Below are 19,043 nucleotides of genomic sequence, written 5' to 3'. Positions count from 1 at the left end.
TGAATTATCAGTACACTGTGATAGAAGACAAAAAAAACAGTACTGTCTCCAGGCTTCACGGGAAGTAAAAGGCTCAAATCATCAGGTAAGCAGGATTTTAAACGAGCCTTGATAACCACGTAAGTATTTACACCAATCGAAGTTTCCAGAGGATCAGTTTCAAGCCATTGGGGAAAACATTTTTAAAGAATGAAGTAACACTGATATTAATGTGTAGTAGGTTTCAAAGACTGATAGGAATGAGCCCTTATTAAAAATTTCATTGCAAAATTTTAATAATGAAATACGTACCCAATATGAAATTTACATGGTTTTCACATATTTATTTCAAAACAGATACAACCTCTTTCTATGGTACTTCCTATATTTAATGTTTGGATTTTTAAAATTGGTACTCACATTTTCTGCTGGGGGCGTTCAGACTGCCTATAGGAATTTCAGCTGCCTGTGCATCTTCCGGGCCTTTCTATTTTAAATTAAAAAATAAAATATGAATGATAAGCAACAGTCATCATTTTATCGAAAAATGAAACATGAAGAGTTACGCTGATTATCAAAAGACATTTTGATCCTCCGGAGTATATTAGAACTTTTCAATTTCATAGACAAACACAGAAGGCAGAGCCAAGAGTCTGCAAGCATGTTTTTCCCACTATCTACATGTAGATGGAAATAGCACTCTTACATAGCTCAGAGTCTTCCATAGAGAGCTAGAGGCTACTTAGATAGTCTGTAATTCATTATTAGATTATGGAAGCCTTTACGAAACCCAAGCCGCAGGAAAAAAAAATGATTCTTGATTCTTGACCTCAGTTGGCCCTGCTCCTGTACAGTAAGTAGACTGTGGATCTAGAATTTCTTCTGATCTTTAAGTAGATTGTGGAGAAGAAACCATTGCAAACCCAACACTTCATTTCATTCATCGTAGCGTAAGATGCTGTTTCTGTGGTGTTTCCAGTCAGGGAAAAAAAAAAAAAAAACTTGCTGACTGAGAAAGGAGATCAACAAACTTACAAAAGAATACAATTTTAAAAGATTTTTCATCGTTTCACATGACAGGAAGGTGAGATTTTGGAACTGACTTCTACAAGTTGAGATGATATGATTTTATTTCAGAGACTGACTCATGGTTCGATTTCAGGAAAGACACTTTCCCTCCCTAGGCCTAAGATTCTTGTTCTATTGTGTGAAAAGAATACTTCGTATCTGTCTATGGAACATGTCCTTTTAGAAGCATATTCCTAGCACCCCAAATTGTGGAAACTTTGAGACAAATTTAATGTGAGACATAGGCCTCTTTTTATTTAATGTAAACAGAGAAAGTAAACTTAACAGTCACGTGTTAGAATAACAGCAGTTATTCAAAAGATGTCACGATAGGCTATTTTTGGAGAAGGATGGCTGAGAAGGTAGGATCTGAAGGATATGGATTAGAAGAGGTAGACAGGCCTCTTGCCTGAAATTGGTGGATCTAGAAACAAAAGAAAAATGTGGGGTTTTTAAAAATTATGTTATGTCAAAGCCTGATTAAGATCAAAAGACTATTAAAAGACAGGAGTTCAGATATTTATTCCAGGATTTTTTTTTTTCCAAAAAGCTATATATTGTCACAGTATATAAAGGAATTTAGAGGCAAATACCTAAAACTCCTTTGATGACTGGAAAGATCTGTGAGTTCCTCTTCCTTAAAAAGCAGGAAATTCGGGGCTTCCCTGGTGGCACAGTGGTTGAGAGTCCGCCTGCTGATGCAAGGGACACGGGTTCCTGCCCCGGTCCAGGAAGATCCCACATGCCGTGGAGCGGCTGGGCCCGTGAGCCATGGCCGCTGAGCCTGCGCGTCCGGAGCCTGTGCTCCGCAACGGGAGAGGCCACAACAGTGAGAGGCCCGCGTACCACAAAAAAACCAGGAAATTCAAAATGTATATCTCAGAAATAACTAAAAAAAAAAAACAAAAAAAAAACAGGAAATTGGACCCATCAAACAATCCTAAAAGTTCAAATTATTTCTATTTCTCTTTAGGTTGATCTTGCAGCTTAAATAACAAAAGAAATGGTGAGTGTATTATTAGTGAGCTAGAGTAGTCAAATCGTTCTAAACTCATTGAGTTAACATCCGAGATGTGCTTGTATCTTGAGGCTCTGGACCCTTCATTCACACAGAAGAAATGAGGTCAGCATTAAAGTGATTTAAAAACTAATCTCAGCCTGAAGTTATCTTCTTTCAAACCACATGTGGCGTATCTAAACAATAAACACAATAAGGCTTTTGTAAAGACATATGTTTTGTTCACATCCTTGAGTTAGCTCTAGCTCTGCAATCTACTGCCAGACTTGTATTTTGCCAGGTTAATGTGTCAGGAATAGCTTACTTCTCTCTACTCAGGAATCTACTCTTGAACTGTAACCCCCTCCCCCAAGGCCATGGTTATAGGAGGCACGTTTTCTAACTACGTTATATATTTTCATATTTTTCCAGTCCCTTTATTTATGACTTTAAGAATTAAAATGGGAATATTGTTTTGAACCTGATTGGAGGTTGTGTTTTGAGAACTCACACGGAAGATCTTTGTTGTGGAAAACTCAGTGTAACAGAAGGCACTTACAATGAGACATCTCCTTGGACAGAATCACTTCTCTCCTACATTACGGAATGAACCCTCCACTCTAGGTCCTCTAACTAACTCCTTGCTCAACATTTATTTGGCCTCACCTAGTCATGACTAAGGATTTCTCAGACTGGAGAAACCTCAAGGTCGGCTGGTTTATGAAAACTTGTAAACGGAGTGATTAAGGATATGTTTATTATGTCAATCTGATCCACGTGTGTTTCAAAGAGGTGCAGAGAGCAGTGACTTGAATCTGTGGAAAATGCATTTTACCCTTGAAAACAGCTTTCAGGCGTTTGGCAAAGTTTTCCAAATAGGATTTATCATGATCAAGAATAGGCAAATCAAGAGTGGATTCTATTAACACTAATCCAGCCTACAGATCCTCATCTATTTATCAAGGAATAAAGGAAGGAAGGTAATCAAATCAGTAGAATACTTCAGGTCAGTAACCTACCAACTGGATAGTTGAAGCAGATTTGCCTCTGCCTGACTGGTCACTTAATTCAGTGTTGAACGCAAGATGGCTGGAATGTCCCATATGCCCATTAACCAGTGACATGCCCTGCTGGATGAGGATGGTTTAAAATTAGTGCTGAAGCCAGAAGAACACAGGTGTAGCCTCTGTCAATTCCACAGTTCTATTTAACATTTTGCTTATTGGCCAAAGGGGTGGATGACAACAAAAGGGTACTAGGAGAATGTCATCAGGATAAATACTTGCTAAAATGAATGTTTCAGGGCATAGGACTGCCCTAAAACATCATGCATAGTCTAAATGGTTTAAGAATGCAACTGCAAATTTGGGGTTAGCAGATGCAAACTAATATATACAGTATGGATAAACAACAAGGTCCTACTGTATAGCACAGGGAACTATATTCAGTATCCTGTGACAAACCATAATGGAAAAGAACATGAAAAAACATATATGTATAACTGAGTCACTTTGCTGTACAGCAGAAATTAACACAACATTGTAAATCAATTATTCTTCAATTAAAAAAAGAATGCAACCTCAAAAATTCTAGTCATGATTTACAAAGGCATGAACGGTGGTAATTTTATATTGTCTTTTTATTTACTGCAAAATTAAATTGTGAGTCCTTTCTGATGGAGATACCAAAAGGATGATCATCGAAACTGTATTGTACCCTGTAACTACTAAATGAATATCTCCAGAAAGATATTCACCAATTAAAGTACTTGTAGCTTCTAAAATATTCACACTCCTTTTCTTTTACACAATATCATGAATCTTAAAATTATGTTCTTAAAGCTCATTTTAAGTTCCCTGACAAGTCCAAGGACCATCTGAAAAAAATATAATTTTTGAATGTTCAGAGTTTATTTCACTCATTTCCACCTGGTTACATTTCTAATTATTATGCATAAGTTGATATGTTGGCTTTCTGAATTAGTTTTTCCAGTCCATGAATGCTAGTCTGTTGTGTATAAATGGGGATCTTATTATTGTCTTCAATGCTTATGTAGATTAGAACTCCTTTTGTGGAGGTTCAGTTCCTAAATTTTTAGAGAAAGCGGGATTCCTAAATTTTTAAGGAAGTGTTGGGATTGAAACTGTCATTCCTAATTCCTGAATTACTATAGTACCCTAGCTTGGGCCCCAGGCCAAAGAGCAACCCTGATTTATTAAAACAGAAAAAATTTCTACAGAATTTTGTTTAAAGTCTATTTATTGTGAAAAGTTTCAAATATACAAAAAAGCTAAAAGAACTGTGATGTCAACACTCAGATATTCACTCCCTAGATCCTACCATTGACATTTTATTACAACTATTTTATCACCCATCTATCTACCATCCTTCTATCCATCCATAAACCACCTTACTTTTGATGCATGAAATAGAATTTTAGAATAAATTTAGGGAGGATAATAAACAACAAGTGCTGATATTTTGAAAGACAGTAGCCTTTTAAAAGACTTTTAAACGATAGTATACCAAAATGTTCATTGCAGCCCTATTTACAATAGCCAGGACATGGAAGCAGCCTAAGTGTCCATCAACAGATGAATGAATAAAGAAGATGTGGCACATATATACAATGGAATATTACTCAGCCATAAAAAGAAATGAAATTGAGTTATTTGTAGTGAGGTGGATGGACCTAGAGTCTGTCATACAGAGTGAAGTAAGTCAGAAATAGAAAAACAAATACCGTATGCTAACACATATAAATGGAATCTAAAAAAAAGAAAAAAATGGTCACGAAGAACCAGGGCAAGACGGGAATAAAGACACAGACCTACTAGACAATGGACTTGAGGATATGGGGAGGGGGAAGGGTAAGCTGGGACAAAGTGAGAGAGTGGCATGGACATATATACACTAACAAACGTAAGGTAGATAGCTAGTGGGAAGCAGCCACATAGCACAAGGAGATCAGCTCGGTGCTTTGTGACGACCTAGAGGGGTGGGATAGGGAGGGTGGAAGGGAGAGAGACGCAAGAGGGAAGAGATATGGGGACATATGTATGTGTATAACTGATTCACTTTGTTATAAAGCGGAAACTAACACACCATTGTAAAGCAGTTATACTCCAATAAAGAAGTTTAAAAAAAAATACCAATAGCATCAGTTACTCAAGGAAAATGACTATAACATATATTGCTTCTGCTTATACCTACAATACCTAATTAATAGAAATTAATAAAGACTTGTTTTCTGAGTAAAAAAAAAAGATAGTAGTGTTTGCTTGTTTAAAAGTCTTTAAAATATAGTAGTGTTTGCCCTGAGTACAAGCATTTTATAGTATGTGAATGGGAAGAAAGTCAGGGAATAAGTAGAAAACCATGAAGACTGCAGAATCGCAGGACTTTGTAGGGAAGGTTTATTTTAGTCTCCTGCAGTTTTTTGTTTGTTTACCAGCATTTATGTTTTTAACTATCCCACAAAACTGTGCATCTATTTTCTTATAGGGTAATATATAAGAGCAAAAAGAAACACAACCTAGAAATAAGCCACACTGCACTTTACATTTCATCATATATGTGGAAATCGATCAAATGCAGGCACAATGAAAGCAATTATTCAAGCTGAAAAAAAGATTTGCTGGAATTCCCACTCCTGAGCTTCTTGTTTGCATAATTTTAAATGTCCTTAAGATAGAAATGATGCATAATTTTCGGAATTTTCAAAGCTTTTGTTTGCCTGTTAATTTGCTTTGGGTTAAGAAGGATACCCAAAACACAGACTGGTAGCTAGGCCTTTAAACCCCTTCATTCTCAGACGTGAACTATTCTCCTGTTTCTAAACTAGCCAGGGAGGTCAAAAAGGAGGCTGTCATAAGTATAGTAATGGGCCAGCAACAGATGTGTGAAACATTAATAGTCATGCTTATAGGGGAGCTCTCAGTCAGAACGATCCGTGTGTCCTAGAAACCGGGGTCCCATCCCTTAAACAGACAACCTCATGAAGATGTTAATTACTCTTGAACAAGTATTTCTGAAATAAAAGACAAATATCATGAAGTCCTAACATAAAAGATAAATAAAATTTAAACTATACCTCGGCACTTGGTGATACAAGAAGAAGAAAACATTTTTCTATTAAGAAAAATCCATGGATGCCTCCTATTAATCCCAACAGTTTCCAAATGTGGCCCTTGTGTTCATGGAAATGTCCAGACTCCGAGGCTTCCTGCTCATGTAAACCAAGAACCTAAAAAGAAAAGAGATGGAAAGAAAGAACTTTTGATGACTTAAATATTATTTAGTAGGTCCACCGTTGAAAATATATTCAATTTCCATTCTGGGCAACCCCGTGACAACGCCTGAATTCATTCAAAGCCCAGTTTGCTTTTAGATGTATGAATACTTCCACTATATGATTTCATCAGGGCCAAATAAGATGTGAAAAAAGAAAGGAGAGCTTTGAAAAGCTGCTGCTAATGAGTAGACTAAAGCCTAAGCTTATTTCAGCAAGTGGCCTAAGTTTTCATACATTCTCAGTCCTTTAGCTGAATTTTTTTCCAGTTCAATCCATCCCAATTTGCACAGCAATGCTTTGTAACAAATCAATATTTTTTATATCCAAAACAAATATAAAGATACATTTCATCCAGGGTTTCTTCTCCCCATGCCCCATAGCAATTAAAGAAAACTTTTAATAAATGTTCAAGTAAGTAAGAAATCCACCTGAAGGACTTTTTCCATTGAGCGCACCTGTATGCCCAGCAATACTGTCAGCTCTCTGGGACACAAAAGGATACTAGAAAAGCATTAGGAATTTTCCTCTAGTTGACTCATCCCACTGCTTGTCTCATCCATTTGTTGACCTCATGATTTCTTGTGAGCTAGTAAATCAGAATGTATCATATTCCCTCCCCAGGAGAAGACAGTTTGGGAAATATTGTGGTTTCCATATTTTGGATATTACTAACCATTAAATTTATAAAAGAAAAAAATTATATGTGTATATGTTCATATAAGTAGTGTATAGGTATTTATGTACATATGCATATACATATTGATACATATGTATACATGTGTGAGTATATGTACGGATCTCCATAAACACATTGAGTGTATGGACATAACTAAAGACGCATACAGGTTAGTCCACTTTTTCTTTTGGTAAAGACTTAAAAGGACAGGCACCTCATATTTGGAATTACCATGATGTCACAAAACAGAGGACGTTGTCATGTCAGAAAAGAAAACAGAGGAAAACCTCACAATCTCAGAATAAAATGTACATCTTCAAGTTGAATCAATGCAGCTAGTTAAAAGAGGAAATCGTGACAGTGGGATTTTTCTCATTTCTGTGCAGACCTTTAAACACTTGCCGTGCATCACATTCAGGAACCCCTGATTTTTCTAGCCTTCCACCACACCTGTACGGCGTCTATCTTCCTCTTCCCAATAACTTATGTCCTCCTCTCTTTCCTCAAGTAAAGCAGCTGCCTTCTAAGTGAAACCCAGCTAAGTTCCCCTCTGTAAATATGTCTCTGTAGGGCCGGTGGACAGTCCCACTCCCCCCAACGTCCACCCCTGCTGCCTTGGGCTGTGTACTCTCCCACTCGGGGAGACCCAGGCAGCCTTAAGATCCTGTTGCTATTTCCCAGGATCCTGGGCAATGAACAGCTCTGCACCCACTGCAGTGACCTAGCAACAGGCTTTGGCCACCGCCTCAAGCCAGTAAGCCCTGAAATATTTCCTGAAAATTAGATTATAAGGGAAATTAAAACTAATAATGGTTTGTTTCATTTCTCCAATGCTCACTTTGCAATTTTCAGAACACGTAATAATTTTTGAGCCTCTAAGCTACAAGAGGGACCCTGCAGGAAATTGCTAGAGGCTTGTGGAAAACTTTAACATCTCAGACTTTGTGAGCCGTGGGGGAAATCATTGGCTCAGCATTACGCATCATGAGAGATTTCAGGAGGAATACGTAACCTCACCTGAAGACCCTTCTCCCTGAACTCGTCTGCATCTCTGGTTCTAATCCTTTCATCTCTGACAAATAAAAGAGCCTCTGAAAACTTCAGCAAAGAGCCAGCTTCCTGGAGATTGCATGTTTCTTAACGGAAATCTAGATGCTGATAGTTGGGCAAGAAAGAGAAATTCATTTTGATGGTTCAAACGAAGAGAGGTTAATGGTGGTGCTATGACAGAGGTGTGGGCAGGTGTCAAGGGTATGAACGAGGGATAATGAGACACCCGGAAACCGGCAACCTCAGGGAACCATTATCACTCTTAGGGCTGAAAGGGCAAAGGGCAAAGGTTGGAAAGAACTGAAGCTCAATTACTGAAGCTCCATGGGAGATGAAGTTAGGGAGGAGGCCTCCTGCAGGAGGTGTATTACTGCCGGTAATCAGCCGCTTCTAGAGCTAGTGCTGGAGGGAGGGAGTGGGGAGGAGATACCCCTGCCACTCTCTCCTCCTGCCCTGGCTTTTCTGTTGTTCACCCACTGGGGGAACTCAAACAACAATCCAGCCTGCAGGGAGCTGAGGGGGTGCAATCTTCAGGGGCAGAGAAGAGCAGAGCATGGATCTGATGAGGGCTGGGGGCCACCGGAGAAAAACCAGTACATCTTATAGCCCATTCGTTTTTATTTATAGATACGTACACTTCCTGAATTTCTGTTAATAGGAATCCATATCTGATCACGTATTTTTAAATTTCAAAAGTAAGAATAACCCGGTGGATCTAATGATTAATCATCTCTTTTCTCCTACGAGGGTTCTGGGGAAATAACACTGATTATCACGGAAAACACTGGCCACTGTATCTACGCATCCACGTCACTGTGAAATTCTGCATAAACACCTCCAGTGGCACAAAGTAAAGAGAAATTAGAAACACTCCATCTGAAACAGAAAATAGCCACTTACCTGAGGAATCAGATGGAGCAGAGCATCCCCAGAAAGCGTCCCAACAGCCAGACCCACAAACAGCTGTAAAATGAGCCGATAGCTCTCCTCGCAGCAGTGGAAAAGGGTGAGGGTCGTCCCGAGCATGGAGCCCAGCGTGAGCAACGTCACTGCCATGGTGCTGTAGCCATATTCTGAGCCAAAAAGGAGATTGCAAAACAGTCAGAGCCCCTATGAGGGCCTCTGCCAGTGAACATGCTAGAAGAATCCAGCCTCTACTATTACCGAGAGGGATACAAAATTGTTTTGTGAGTGCTCTATTGGGTAAAAGGTTTCAAGGCTTTAATCTGTAAGGAAAAGAATGAAAAGAATTTCTCCAAATTATTCCGTTGCTTTGAAGTTATCCTGACTACCCCTTATGAAAAAATCACCCCAGCAAGCAAGGAGCTAGCTTACCTCCTACCCCCAAAGAAAATAATTTCTCTCACTTTAAACTACAACCTCTATTGACAGACACTGGTAATATTTGTCATTTCATTTCATTTAAACATTTCGAAGGCAAGGAAGCAAGGTTACAGAGGAGCATACAGTTTGGGCCACTGTAGATCAATATTTGTGGACAACATGAGTACTTTCTCACAAAAATTCTCAAAATTATTTGTAATGTCAGAAGTGTTTATTATTCTCTGACTAACACGAGCGATTGTATTGGTAAAAACGGATCAGTCAATGTGTAATGGATGATAATATAAATTTGGACAGCCTACCTTTTGGATTATTGCAATAAGTTTTTATAACCCCTAAAATTTATTCTGTATTTCTAAGCTTCTAGATTTTTTAAATGTTCAGAAAGTGCCATTTTTTTTACAATTATTCAAACAGAAACAAATATGTAGGAGGGGAGAAGAAATAAAAGGGTAAAGGGAGAAAGAGAAAGAGAAAGATTAAGAGAAAGAAATGGCTTTCAGAGTCAAGTATATATGATTGGGGAATAAAGAGTATTCACACACCATTTTCCTTTGGTTGCAGATATCCAGAGCGAATACTCTGTTTCAAGTTAGAAGTTACTAATGTCAGGCCAAATGGTTTGTAAACAAGGAAGGTAGGTAATTACAAAATTAAACTATCATTTCCTTTCGTGACCACAGATAGATAAAAAAATCAAACAATTTCAGCTATCATACTATTGCACTTAAAGCCCATTGTGGATTTTAATAAATTACCATCTTAAAAGGTGTTATAATTGAAGATGTTGCACCCTCATCATTCTTGTACTTTTCTGGGACAGTCATTCTCCACAGTACGTCATGTTAATGACACTAGCTGGTAAGATGACAATAGGCTTGTGATGTGAAGAGGACCCTTATCGAATTGCAAGCTCTAAATTATACAGAGATCGAACATTAAAATAAAGTTGGTAGTGTACTCAGGGGAGGCAAAAAACTTCCACACTTTGAGTTTTCCCACTCTCACCGCTACTCCTTCGCTGCTAGGGAAATCTATAAAACGGCTGTTGTTCAACAGATACAGAGTTTCAGTTTTGCAAGACGAGGCATTTCTAGAGATCTGTTGCAGAGCAATGTGAAAGTACTTACTACTACCGAACCGTACACTTAAAAGGGTTGAGATGCTAAAGTGCATGTATTTTTTACGACATTAAACAAAAATAACAGGAATAGTCTGGAATGATCATACACCTGCCGAGAGGTTTTATTTTGCTCTAATTTAATACCTATGTCGTTAAAAAATCCCTAGAGATATTTAACCAAGTTTCACATCCCATTCTTCCACAAACAGACTCTCGGTGGGAAAGTGATTCTTCTTGACTAACAGATAAATTAAAGACATTTGAAGTTTAACGTGAGCACCTGGGTGCCTAATAAAGTTCAAAGTTGCCACATTTTTATGGTGGCTACAAAAGATAAGAAAATGTCAGGAACTCAACAAGGACAAATTAGGGGCTGACATTTCCCAGGCAGAAGGCAAAGTTTCAAGTTCTTTAATTCTTCTACTCTCCCCACTGTCCTGAGGGCAGCTACAGTGCGGTTTTTGGAGAGAAAGGATGTTTCATTCCTCGGGAGCTTGTAAATCTTTCTTGACTGGAGTCAGATTTGATATAAATCTTTCCCATCCTTACAACAGAACTGGACCTACCAACTAAATTCTTAACCAATCCTGAGCAGCTTCTTTGAACAGGTCTGAAACGATTTCTACACGGCCATAGCATTCTTTCCTGGAAATTCAATTGAAGGTGGTGCTTAGGGGTTGCGTTTCAGCATACTGAACACTGTGTTCTTAATAACGTCTCCCTGTGTCGTCCTCTCTTTAACGTCTTACATTCCTGTAATTTCAAAAGGCCAACAACACAAACCTTTCTCTTTAGTTATATGATGCAACATTTTAAATTGAGGACGGTGCTGTTTTTCTAGGTTCTTTAGTGAGTATGACTTGTTTGGATTTTTCTCAGGAAGACTATTTCCTAGAAGGGTCTAGAAGTTAATTAAAAAGGGAATTAAGCTTTTTTCATGGATCTTCAGTCCAAAACCCTGTTTCCAACTGGCCTGTATAACCAGACCCCGTGCCAGGGAGGTGTCTGGTTATACAGATCCATTTTTGAGCCATCACTGACCACAAGGTGCTGAATTATTTAGCTGCTCACTTTTAATGAAGCTTTTTTTCCCCTCAGTGAACGTGGAGTTTTAGATATATAGACTTGGCATGTTTTTGTTCACAATCTTCAAATGAATCACTCGATGTAGGATCCATTATGAGTTAGAAATAAGTAACTGAACAATTCTGCTATGATGGGCATTGCAGACTACCTCAAAGAGAAAGAAGAGCAGTTCTGAAAAATATGTAAGGCCCTCAGATCAATGGTAATTTTTTTTTTTTTTTTTATGGTACGCGGGCCTCTCACTGTCGTGGCCTCTCCCGTTGCGGAGCACAGGCTCCGGACGCGCAGGCTCAGTGGCCATGGCTCATGGGCCCAGCCGCTCTGTGGCATGTGGGATCTTCCCGGACCGGGGCACGAACCCATGTCCCCTGCATCGGCAGGCGGACTCTCAACCACTGCGCCACCAGGGAAGCCCGGTAATATTTTTAATATAGTTAAATGTCATATTTTTACTATCCATCATAGATGTTTTTAGGCCACCATTTTTTTTTTCTTTTGACTTTTAAATGTCAGGTGCTTTAAATTTACAGAATGCATTTTTGTACGCATTAGCCCACTGGAACTTCACTGGTATACTGCGAAGTCTTAGAGTAGTGTTCACCGACTGCAGCGATGTTATGGGTCACAGGTGAGTGTGAGCATTGATCCCTTCACGTCCTGGGGCTGCCAGCCACAACTGGGAGGCCAGCACCTCCTTGCACTGGTCACCTCCATCCCAGAACAGCCTCTCTGGTTGACCCCAATGTGCCTTCATTTTTACTGTGTGCCACAGTGTGGAAATGGATAGGAAGCCCTGTACTATCACTGCTTCCCACTGTGCAGAGAAAGAGACGGGCTTGGGATATAAAGAGATTGCTGAAGATCACAGAGTTGGCTGGGGAAGGAAGGCATGACTCAGCTCTGCATTTCTGATCCCAACACCGACGCCCTTTCTCATATACCGGGCCACCTCTCAACTACGTACTTTGAACTTGGTCCGTGCTTGAGTCAAATACAGGGGACAAACTTGATTTATATAAGTTACACACAAAATATAAAATATTTGTTGAGAGGCAGTATAGCATAGGTGGTTAAAAACAGCTTGTCTGCGTTTGAATCCCAGCTCTATCACTTACCAGCTGTGTGTCCGTGGGCAATTCACTTAACTTCTATGTGCTTCAGTTTCCTCATCTCTAAAGTGAGGATAATAATAATAATTTCTAGCTGGCAGCACTGTGTGAGGACTCAATGAGCTGACCAATGTAAAATGCTCAGAGCGGTGCCCGGTCTATAGTACGTATCCTTCACTCACCATCATTATCACATACACTGTGTGCGTTAGCTCTCCGAGGGAAGAACCAGAACTTACTCTCCGGAGTGGGGGGTCCCAGCTTCGCTTGTTGGTCCTGGGGCAGCTGGCAAGAGCAGCTCAGCAACTGCTGGATGATCCCTGGACTCATTTGCTTAAAGTCCTCCTTAGAAATGGCTGAAAGCTTGTTCTGTAGAAATATCTCCACGAATTGTCCAGCAGAGAAGCAAGTCTGTAGGAGGAAGAAAATACACTGTTACCATCCTCAGCACTGAACCAAATTCCCCATCGACTACCATTCTTGAGGAGTCAGAACTAAGTGGAAGGGTTCAAGTCTACCCTTCCACACGAAGCCATTACTATGTGTCTCCCTGAAGCCTTCTGTCCATAAATAATTCCCCAGGATTATCTTTCATCTCTGATTAAAGCAGCTGTATCTCACTTTCATTCTGAGTATTATACAGTAGGAGTTTTGCACACTTTTTTCTTTCCTGAAGAGATGCACCGTGTTTTACAATGTGTTGGACAGCGTTCTAACCAGCAGCCTAAGGAAACCTTGAGGGGGGATGGCTTTGTATTATTAACAAAGCTAAAATTCACAGGATAAACAGGAGCTCTGAGGTAATGAGGTCATCGTCTTTAACATTCTCTGATTTAGCAAGCCTTTGTAGGCAACATGCATTTTCAAAAGCAATAAAAGTTAAGGCAATATTTTAAAAAGTGAATATGCTGTATCAACTCGCTGGTGTGTAAACACTGAACGATATGGCTACCTCTGTCCCTTGACAGCCTCCCACCACAAAAACAGTTGAAATCACTGTTATTGCCTACTGATTTCACTCATTTTTATCTAGATCTTTGTGATTTTTTTCATATTGTATAGGGATATCTATGAGATAAGAAGTAGAAACAGACAACAAATGAAACGGGTCTCTAAAAATTGCCTCAAAGCATCTGTCCATTTCAGAAGTGTTAAGGGCTGACATTTTGTGCATCAAAAATTACACTGAAAAGTTTTCATATGCGGATGAGAAGGGTGTATAGTTTCGCCAGCACAAATGCGTGTCTTCTACTGAAATAAGACCCCAATGCAAGATCAGTGTGATCTTTAGTTACAGTAAGGTATCTTTAAAAAAGTCAGTGATGTATACAAGGATTGTCTGATCTGCCATGCTGTAGAAAGCAGGTATTTTAAACAAAGGCACGTGGCTAATCAGAAAATCATGATGACACATTTGCTGGGTTCTCCCACACAAAAATCCTTTGGGATGATTCCAAGGGTTAAAAAGCTTTATCTTGATTGGGAGATGTTTGGTTGCATGGAACAGGACCTACTCAAACCAGCAGACACCAAGGGGAGGATGCATGAAGCTTACAGAGGATGTGTGAGATGGGAAGGACAGCCACATTTCAAGAGGAACTGAGCCGGAAGCTGGAAAATTAGAACCAATGACTTTCCTCTGTCTCTTTGGGGCTTAGTATTTTCTTCTTTCTGTTTCCCTCTGCAGACATCTACTTCCTTTCAAAATCTGGTCTTCTCTCTTTAATAAACACATGGCCATATAAGCCCTGACCCTAAGGTGACCTTTCCATCCAAGAACCCAAGATTGGATTGAGTCTGCAAATCCTGACAGATCTGATTGGCTCAGCAAAGCTATAGATGGGTTTTCTTGGTCAAATACCCGTTTGATTCCATCAGTTTTGCCCCCGAGACAGGAGGTGGGACCATGCTCTTCAAACACGGCTTCTGGACCCAGCACTGTGGGTGAGAAAGCCATTTCTCAGAAAGGGATTGGGCAAGAACTCCAAAAGTTTTCTACTGCAAGAAGCAGCAGCGGAAAAGCTAAACTTGTGATTTTTTTCCCTTTATCAAAATAATTTACACCAAAGACAACAGTCTCTTTTGTATCATTTATTGATCATGGAATAGAATTACTTCATCATTAAAAATACTGGCAACAATAAAGGGAAACTAACAACAAGCTTCTGATAATGAATCCTTCGTAATAAACATTCTCATTGAAAAATGCCTGCCTGGGAAGTAAGAGAGTGGAAAGATAAACATGAAAAGAATGCCATGCATCTTCCCGCAGTTCACTGTCAAGGAACTGAATAGTTTCTAGTTTTAGAATACCTTCTCATAGAGTAAGGTTATTCTATTATAAGCTTCTATGCCCTTGATATTTACTTGCTGTTCCTGTACTATTTAGGTTATTGTTGCATTACATTTCTTCTGAAATCACTAACACAAATGTCCTTAAAGGGGATTCATTATATCCTATAAAATTTTGGTAGACAAAATGTTTTTAATGAAGAAGAAAACAGAATGGAAATTTAGATTATCCCGTCAATAACCTTTGAAATAGCTTTATTCCTTCACATAAAATTTCAACACACTTGTACACTTGTGTTGACATCATCAGATTTCTGTGGAAACTTTACAAACACATTCTCAAGTGTTGCTTCTGGAACTTTAGTTTTGAGAATCCCTTGGAGGGCTTGTTAAAAGACAGGGTGATGAACTCCGCAATTGCAGGGTATAATTCAGTAGCTTCTGGGGTGGGACCTGAAAATTTCCATTTCCAACAAGGTCCCAGGTGCTGCTGTTACAGCTGGTGCAGGGACAACACTTTGAGGACCACCGGCCTAAACAATATAGGCAGGATCTCCAGATCTAGCCTCTTACCTTAGGGTCCCCTCAAAAGTCACAAAGCAAGTGACATGTTGGAACAGAGAAGAATTGAGAAAGAGGTTGTTTTGTTTATCTTGCAGAGTCAGCACAGAAAATGATTATTACTGTTCTTAGAAGATGCATGCCTTAAGTAGGTCACCCCTACATTTTGAGAAATAACCTTCATTCTTTACGCAAAGAGGGTCTCCATCAGACAAATGGGTTCCCTTCTAAGAGCTGGCCCTGAAGAAACATTTAAAGAGACTTCACAAATAAGGATTGATATAGGCATCAACTCTTGTTACCTTCAGTTGAATACACTAAGTGTGAGTCTGAAAGAATCAGCTTTAATTGATGCGTTTGATATGTGGCCTAATTAATAGAAATTCACTTTTTAAAATATATCGTAGCAAAAATATGTGATAATGCCCGATCATTCATAACTTACAGGAACGACCTTCACTATTGTTAGAAATATTTAAGGAATTTTGCTCTTTTAAAATACAGATTGTGCTTAATAGGAATATTAACTCATTCAAGATATAAATAACAAAAATAGTTTTATTTCTTTAAATCAACATTTCTCAAACAGCATAGTTGTTCAGAGCACAGAATATGCCATCAGACAACCTATGTATATACCTCAGTTTCTGGGAACTTAAGCAACTACTTATTAGCCCCAGGTCTCAATTTCCTAATCTGTAGGATGCAATCATATAACCTAACTTCATACAGCTGTTGTAATAATTACATGAAGAATGCAGGTGAAATTGTGCAGTGTCTAATACATAGTATTAATTTCCTCATTAAATGTAAGCCATGATCATGGAATATCAATTTTTCAAGATTTTAAATAATAAGGGCAGGGAAGGTTTCTATGTGTAACAGAGTCTGAAAAATGCTCGATCCAATAAGATTAAAGAATTTTATTTACTAAAGGACCTCCCCAGACACATTAATATGCTACAGTGCAATATGCATCTTCAGTATTTCCCAGTCAGATTTGACCATAGCACCGCTTTTCAAGAATTATCTAGGTAGACTAGTGAATGTCCTTTGGACCACAACTTTAGGAAATAAGAATATGAACATGTTTATAGGATCATATATCACCTTTTCTCCAAAACCTTCTCAGTGCCGCCTACTATACAAACATTTCTCTGTTGCTCACAATCCAAAGTAATCTCTTCATAATCTAATCTAACTTTAAAGTGTTCATTCGTCATTGTAAGTTTCTGTATAATGTCTATATCCTCCCACTACCCTGTCAGCGCCATAGGAGCCGTGCCTATTTGTGTTCAATTATCTATCCCTGTTGCCCATGATGGTGACTAGCACATAGTAAATGCTCACAGGTTTGCTGAATTAATTATTCATGCATTCAGTATGGACCCAGTGGAGGAAAGAGTAATATATATCATTCTCCTAAATATCTTGACCTCAAGTTTATGTCTATAGAGACCCACTTGTAAAAAGAAAAAACCCTGCCCACACTGTGGAAATAGAATATTTTTACATTTAAGGAAATCTACATTATCCTTTAACTTTTCAACAACTCTTAGAGAATGTTCACAGCTACTTCCTTTGACAATAGCAAATGATGGTACAAGAAGAATAATGACAATACCTGATCCCAGGAAATTGGACTGTCATCTGATTCTGGGTCCTCGGGTACAGATAGATTAGGGTAGGCCCAATCGTGGATTGTTAGGTTGTTTTGTTTCCTTTGAAGTTGATGGATTCTATCTTTTCTGATACAGGTATTTTTAGTCCAGAGAGTGTTGAGGAGTTGGTCTAGTTCTAGAAATTTCATACAAAATCTGGTGTCACATAAAGACAGGCCAGTTTCAGAATAATCACAATTTCACACGGCCGCAGCATAGATATTTACTAAGTAAATTTCTAAGTTCTAATGAAAAGCCAAGGTTTTACTCTGAACAAGAACAGAGAGCATTTAGGGACTTCCCTGGTGGTCCAGTGGTTAAGACTCTGTGCTTCCAATACAGAGGGTACAGGTTCAATCCCTGGTCAGGGAACTAAGATTCCACATGCTGCACGGCATGGCCAAAAAAAAAAGAATAAAGAGTATTTATACTTCACATGGTAATGATTCTCTCACAAGATCTTGAGATCTTAGGGCTGAACCGTGATGAAATGAGCAATTCCAAAAATGGAGTGCCTTCTAGTAAGTCAACTAATTCTTTTTCTAGGTGTTCCCTATAAAAATGTAAACAAAAGATGAAACTGATTTAATCCTTAGAAAATTTATTCCCTTTAGGCACTATACATCCTTAGTAGATTAACTATAACTTTAATGTAAAGTCAATCTAACCTTTTTCCTCTTCAGTGTTTAATGCAGGAAAGAAACAGGAATTGAAAAGCAGCTGAGATTACTGGGACAAAAGAGACTTTGTTTTCTAATGCTACTGTGGTATGGGTGTCAGTTTACAGACTGCAGTTTAGTTTCCCTTGGTACAGCTGTAGCCTTAAAAAATGACTGATACAGAGAACAATTGAATATTATGGTGAATTTCTTGGGATTTATTCATCTTTCTACTTGTGAAAAAAATACCTCTGGTGTTTTCCTAAATGTTACCATCAGTAGTAGGAGAACTCCAAATTAGAATTACTACAATATTTTATTTTAAATGGCCAGTTTCAACAACAACAACAAAAAAAAAAAAAAAAGAAGAGAGAGAAAGAGAGAGAGAGAGACCTGCAAAGAAATGGAAAAGTGTGACTCAGAGTCAGGGAAAAAAGCAGTCAATAAATATGTATCTGAGTATTCCCAGATGTTGGATTTACCAGACGAAGAGTTCAAAGCAGTCATTATAAGTATGTTCAAGGAACTAAAGAGAATAATATTTGAGAAATTAAAGGAAAGTATGACAATAATAAATGAACAAATAGCAATTTTCAATCAGGAGATCAAAACTATATAAAAGTCTAAATGGAAATTCTGGAGTAGAAGAACAGAATAAATGAAGTAAAAAATTCACTAGAGGAGTGCAACAGCATATTGAGATGGCAGAAGAAAGAACTGCTGAATATGGGGATAAATTAATAGAAATAATCTAATCTGAAGAACAAAGAGAGAAAGAAAGAACAAGTCTCAGAGACCTGTGGGAAACGGCAAATATACTGACCCATATGTAGTGGCAGTCACTTGGAGAGAAGAAAGAGAAAGAAGTAGAAAAAGCTACTGGGGAAAATAATGGCTAAAAACTTTCTGAATTTGATGTAAAGCCTTAATCTACAATGTTCAAAAAATTCATCAGAGGGAATTCCCTGGTGGTCCAGCGGCTAGGACTCCATGCTCTCACTGTCAAGGCCCCAGGTTGGGGAAATAATATGGGGCGTGGTCAAAAAACAAACAAACAAAACAAAACAAAACAAAGAGAAGCTCATCAGACATCAAGTAGGATAAATATAAAAGATCCAAACCCAGACATAGTCAAACAGTCGAC

At 38.6% G+C, this 19,043-nt stretch overlaps 1 protein-coding gene across 3 annotated transcripts in view; it reads right to left on the bottom strand.

Moving 5' to 3' along the window:
- SLC39A12 (solute carrier family 39 member 12) overlaps positions 1-19,043 on the bottom strand; it is a gene marked incomplete at both ends in the record, with an annotated part of 67,972 nt that overhangs the window by 29,297 nt on the left and 19,632 nt on the right. Inside the window, 6 exons of one of the 3 annotated variants that reach the window (XM_082838071.1) lie at positions 400-466; positions 3,064-3,174; positions 6,138-6,290; positions 8,965-9,137; positions 12,966-13,137; positions 17,204-17,376. In XM_082838071.1, coding sequence (XP_082694197.1) covers positions 400-466; positions 3,064-3,174; positions 6,138-6,290; positions 8,965-9,137; positions 12,966-13,137; positions 17,204-17,376 — 849 coding nt within the window. The remainder of the gene's footprint in view (positions 1-399; positions 467-3,063; positions 3,175-6,137; positions 6,291-8,964; positions 9,138-12,965; positions 13,138-17,203; positions 17,377-19,043) is intronic. The other 2 variants (XM_082838072.1, XM_082838073.1) reach the window with 2 other exon arrangements.

The sequence above is a fragment of the Leucopleurus acutus genome, assembly GCF_964270905.1.
Source record: "Leucopleurus acutus genome assembly, chromosome: 1".
NCBI lineage: Eukaryota > Metazoa > Chordata > Mammalia > Artiodactyla > Delphinidae > Leucopleurus > Leucopleurus acutus.
This window is presented reverse-complemented; position numbering and strand designations above follow the sequence as displayed.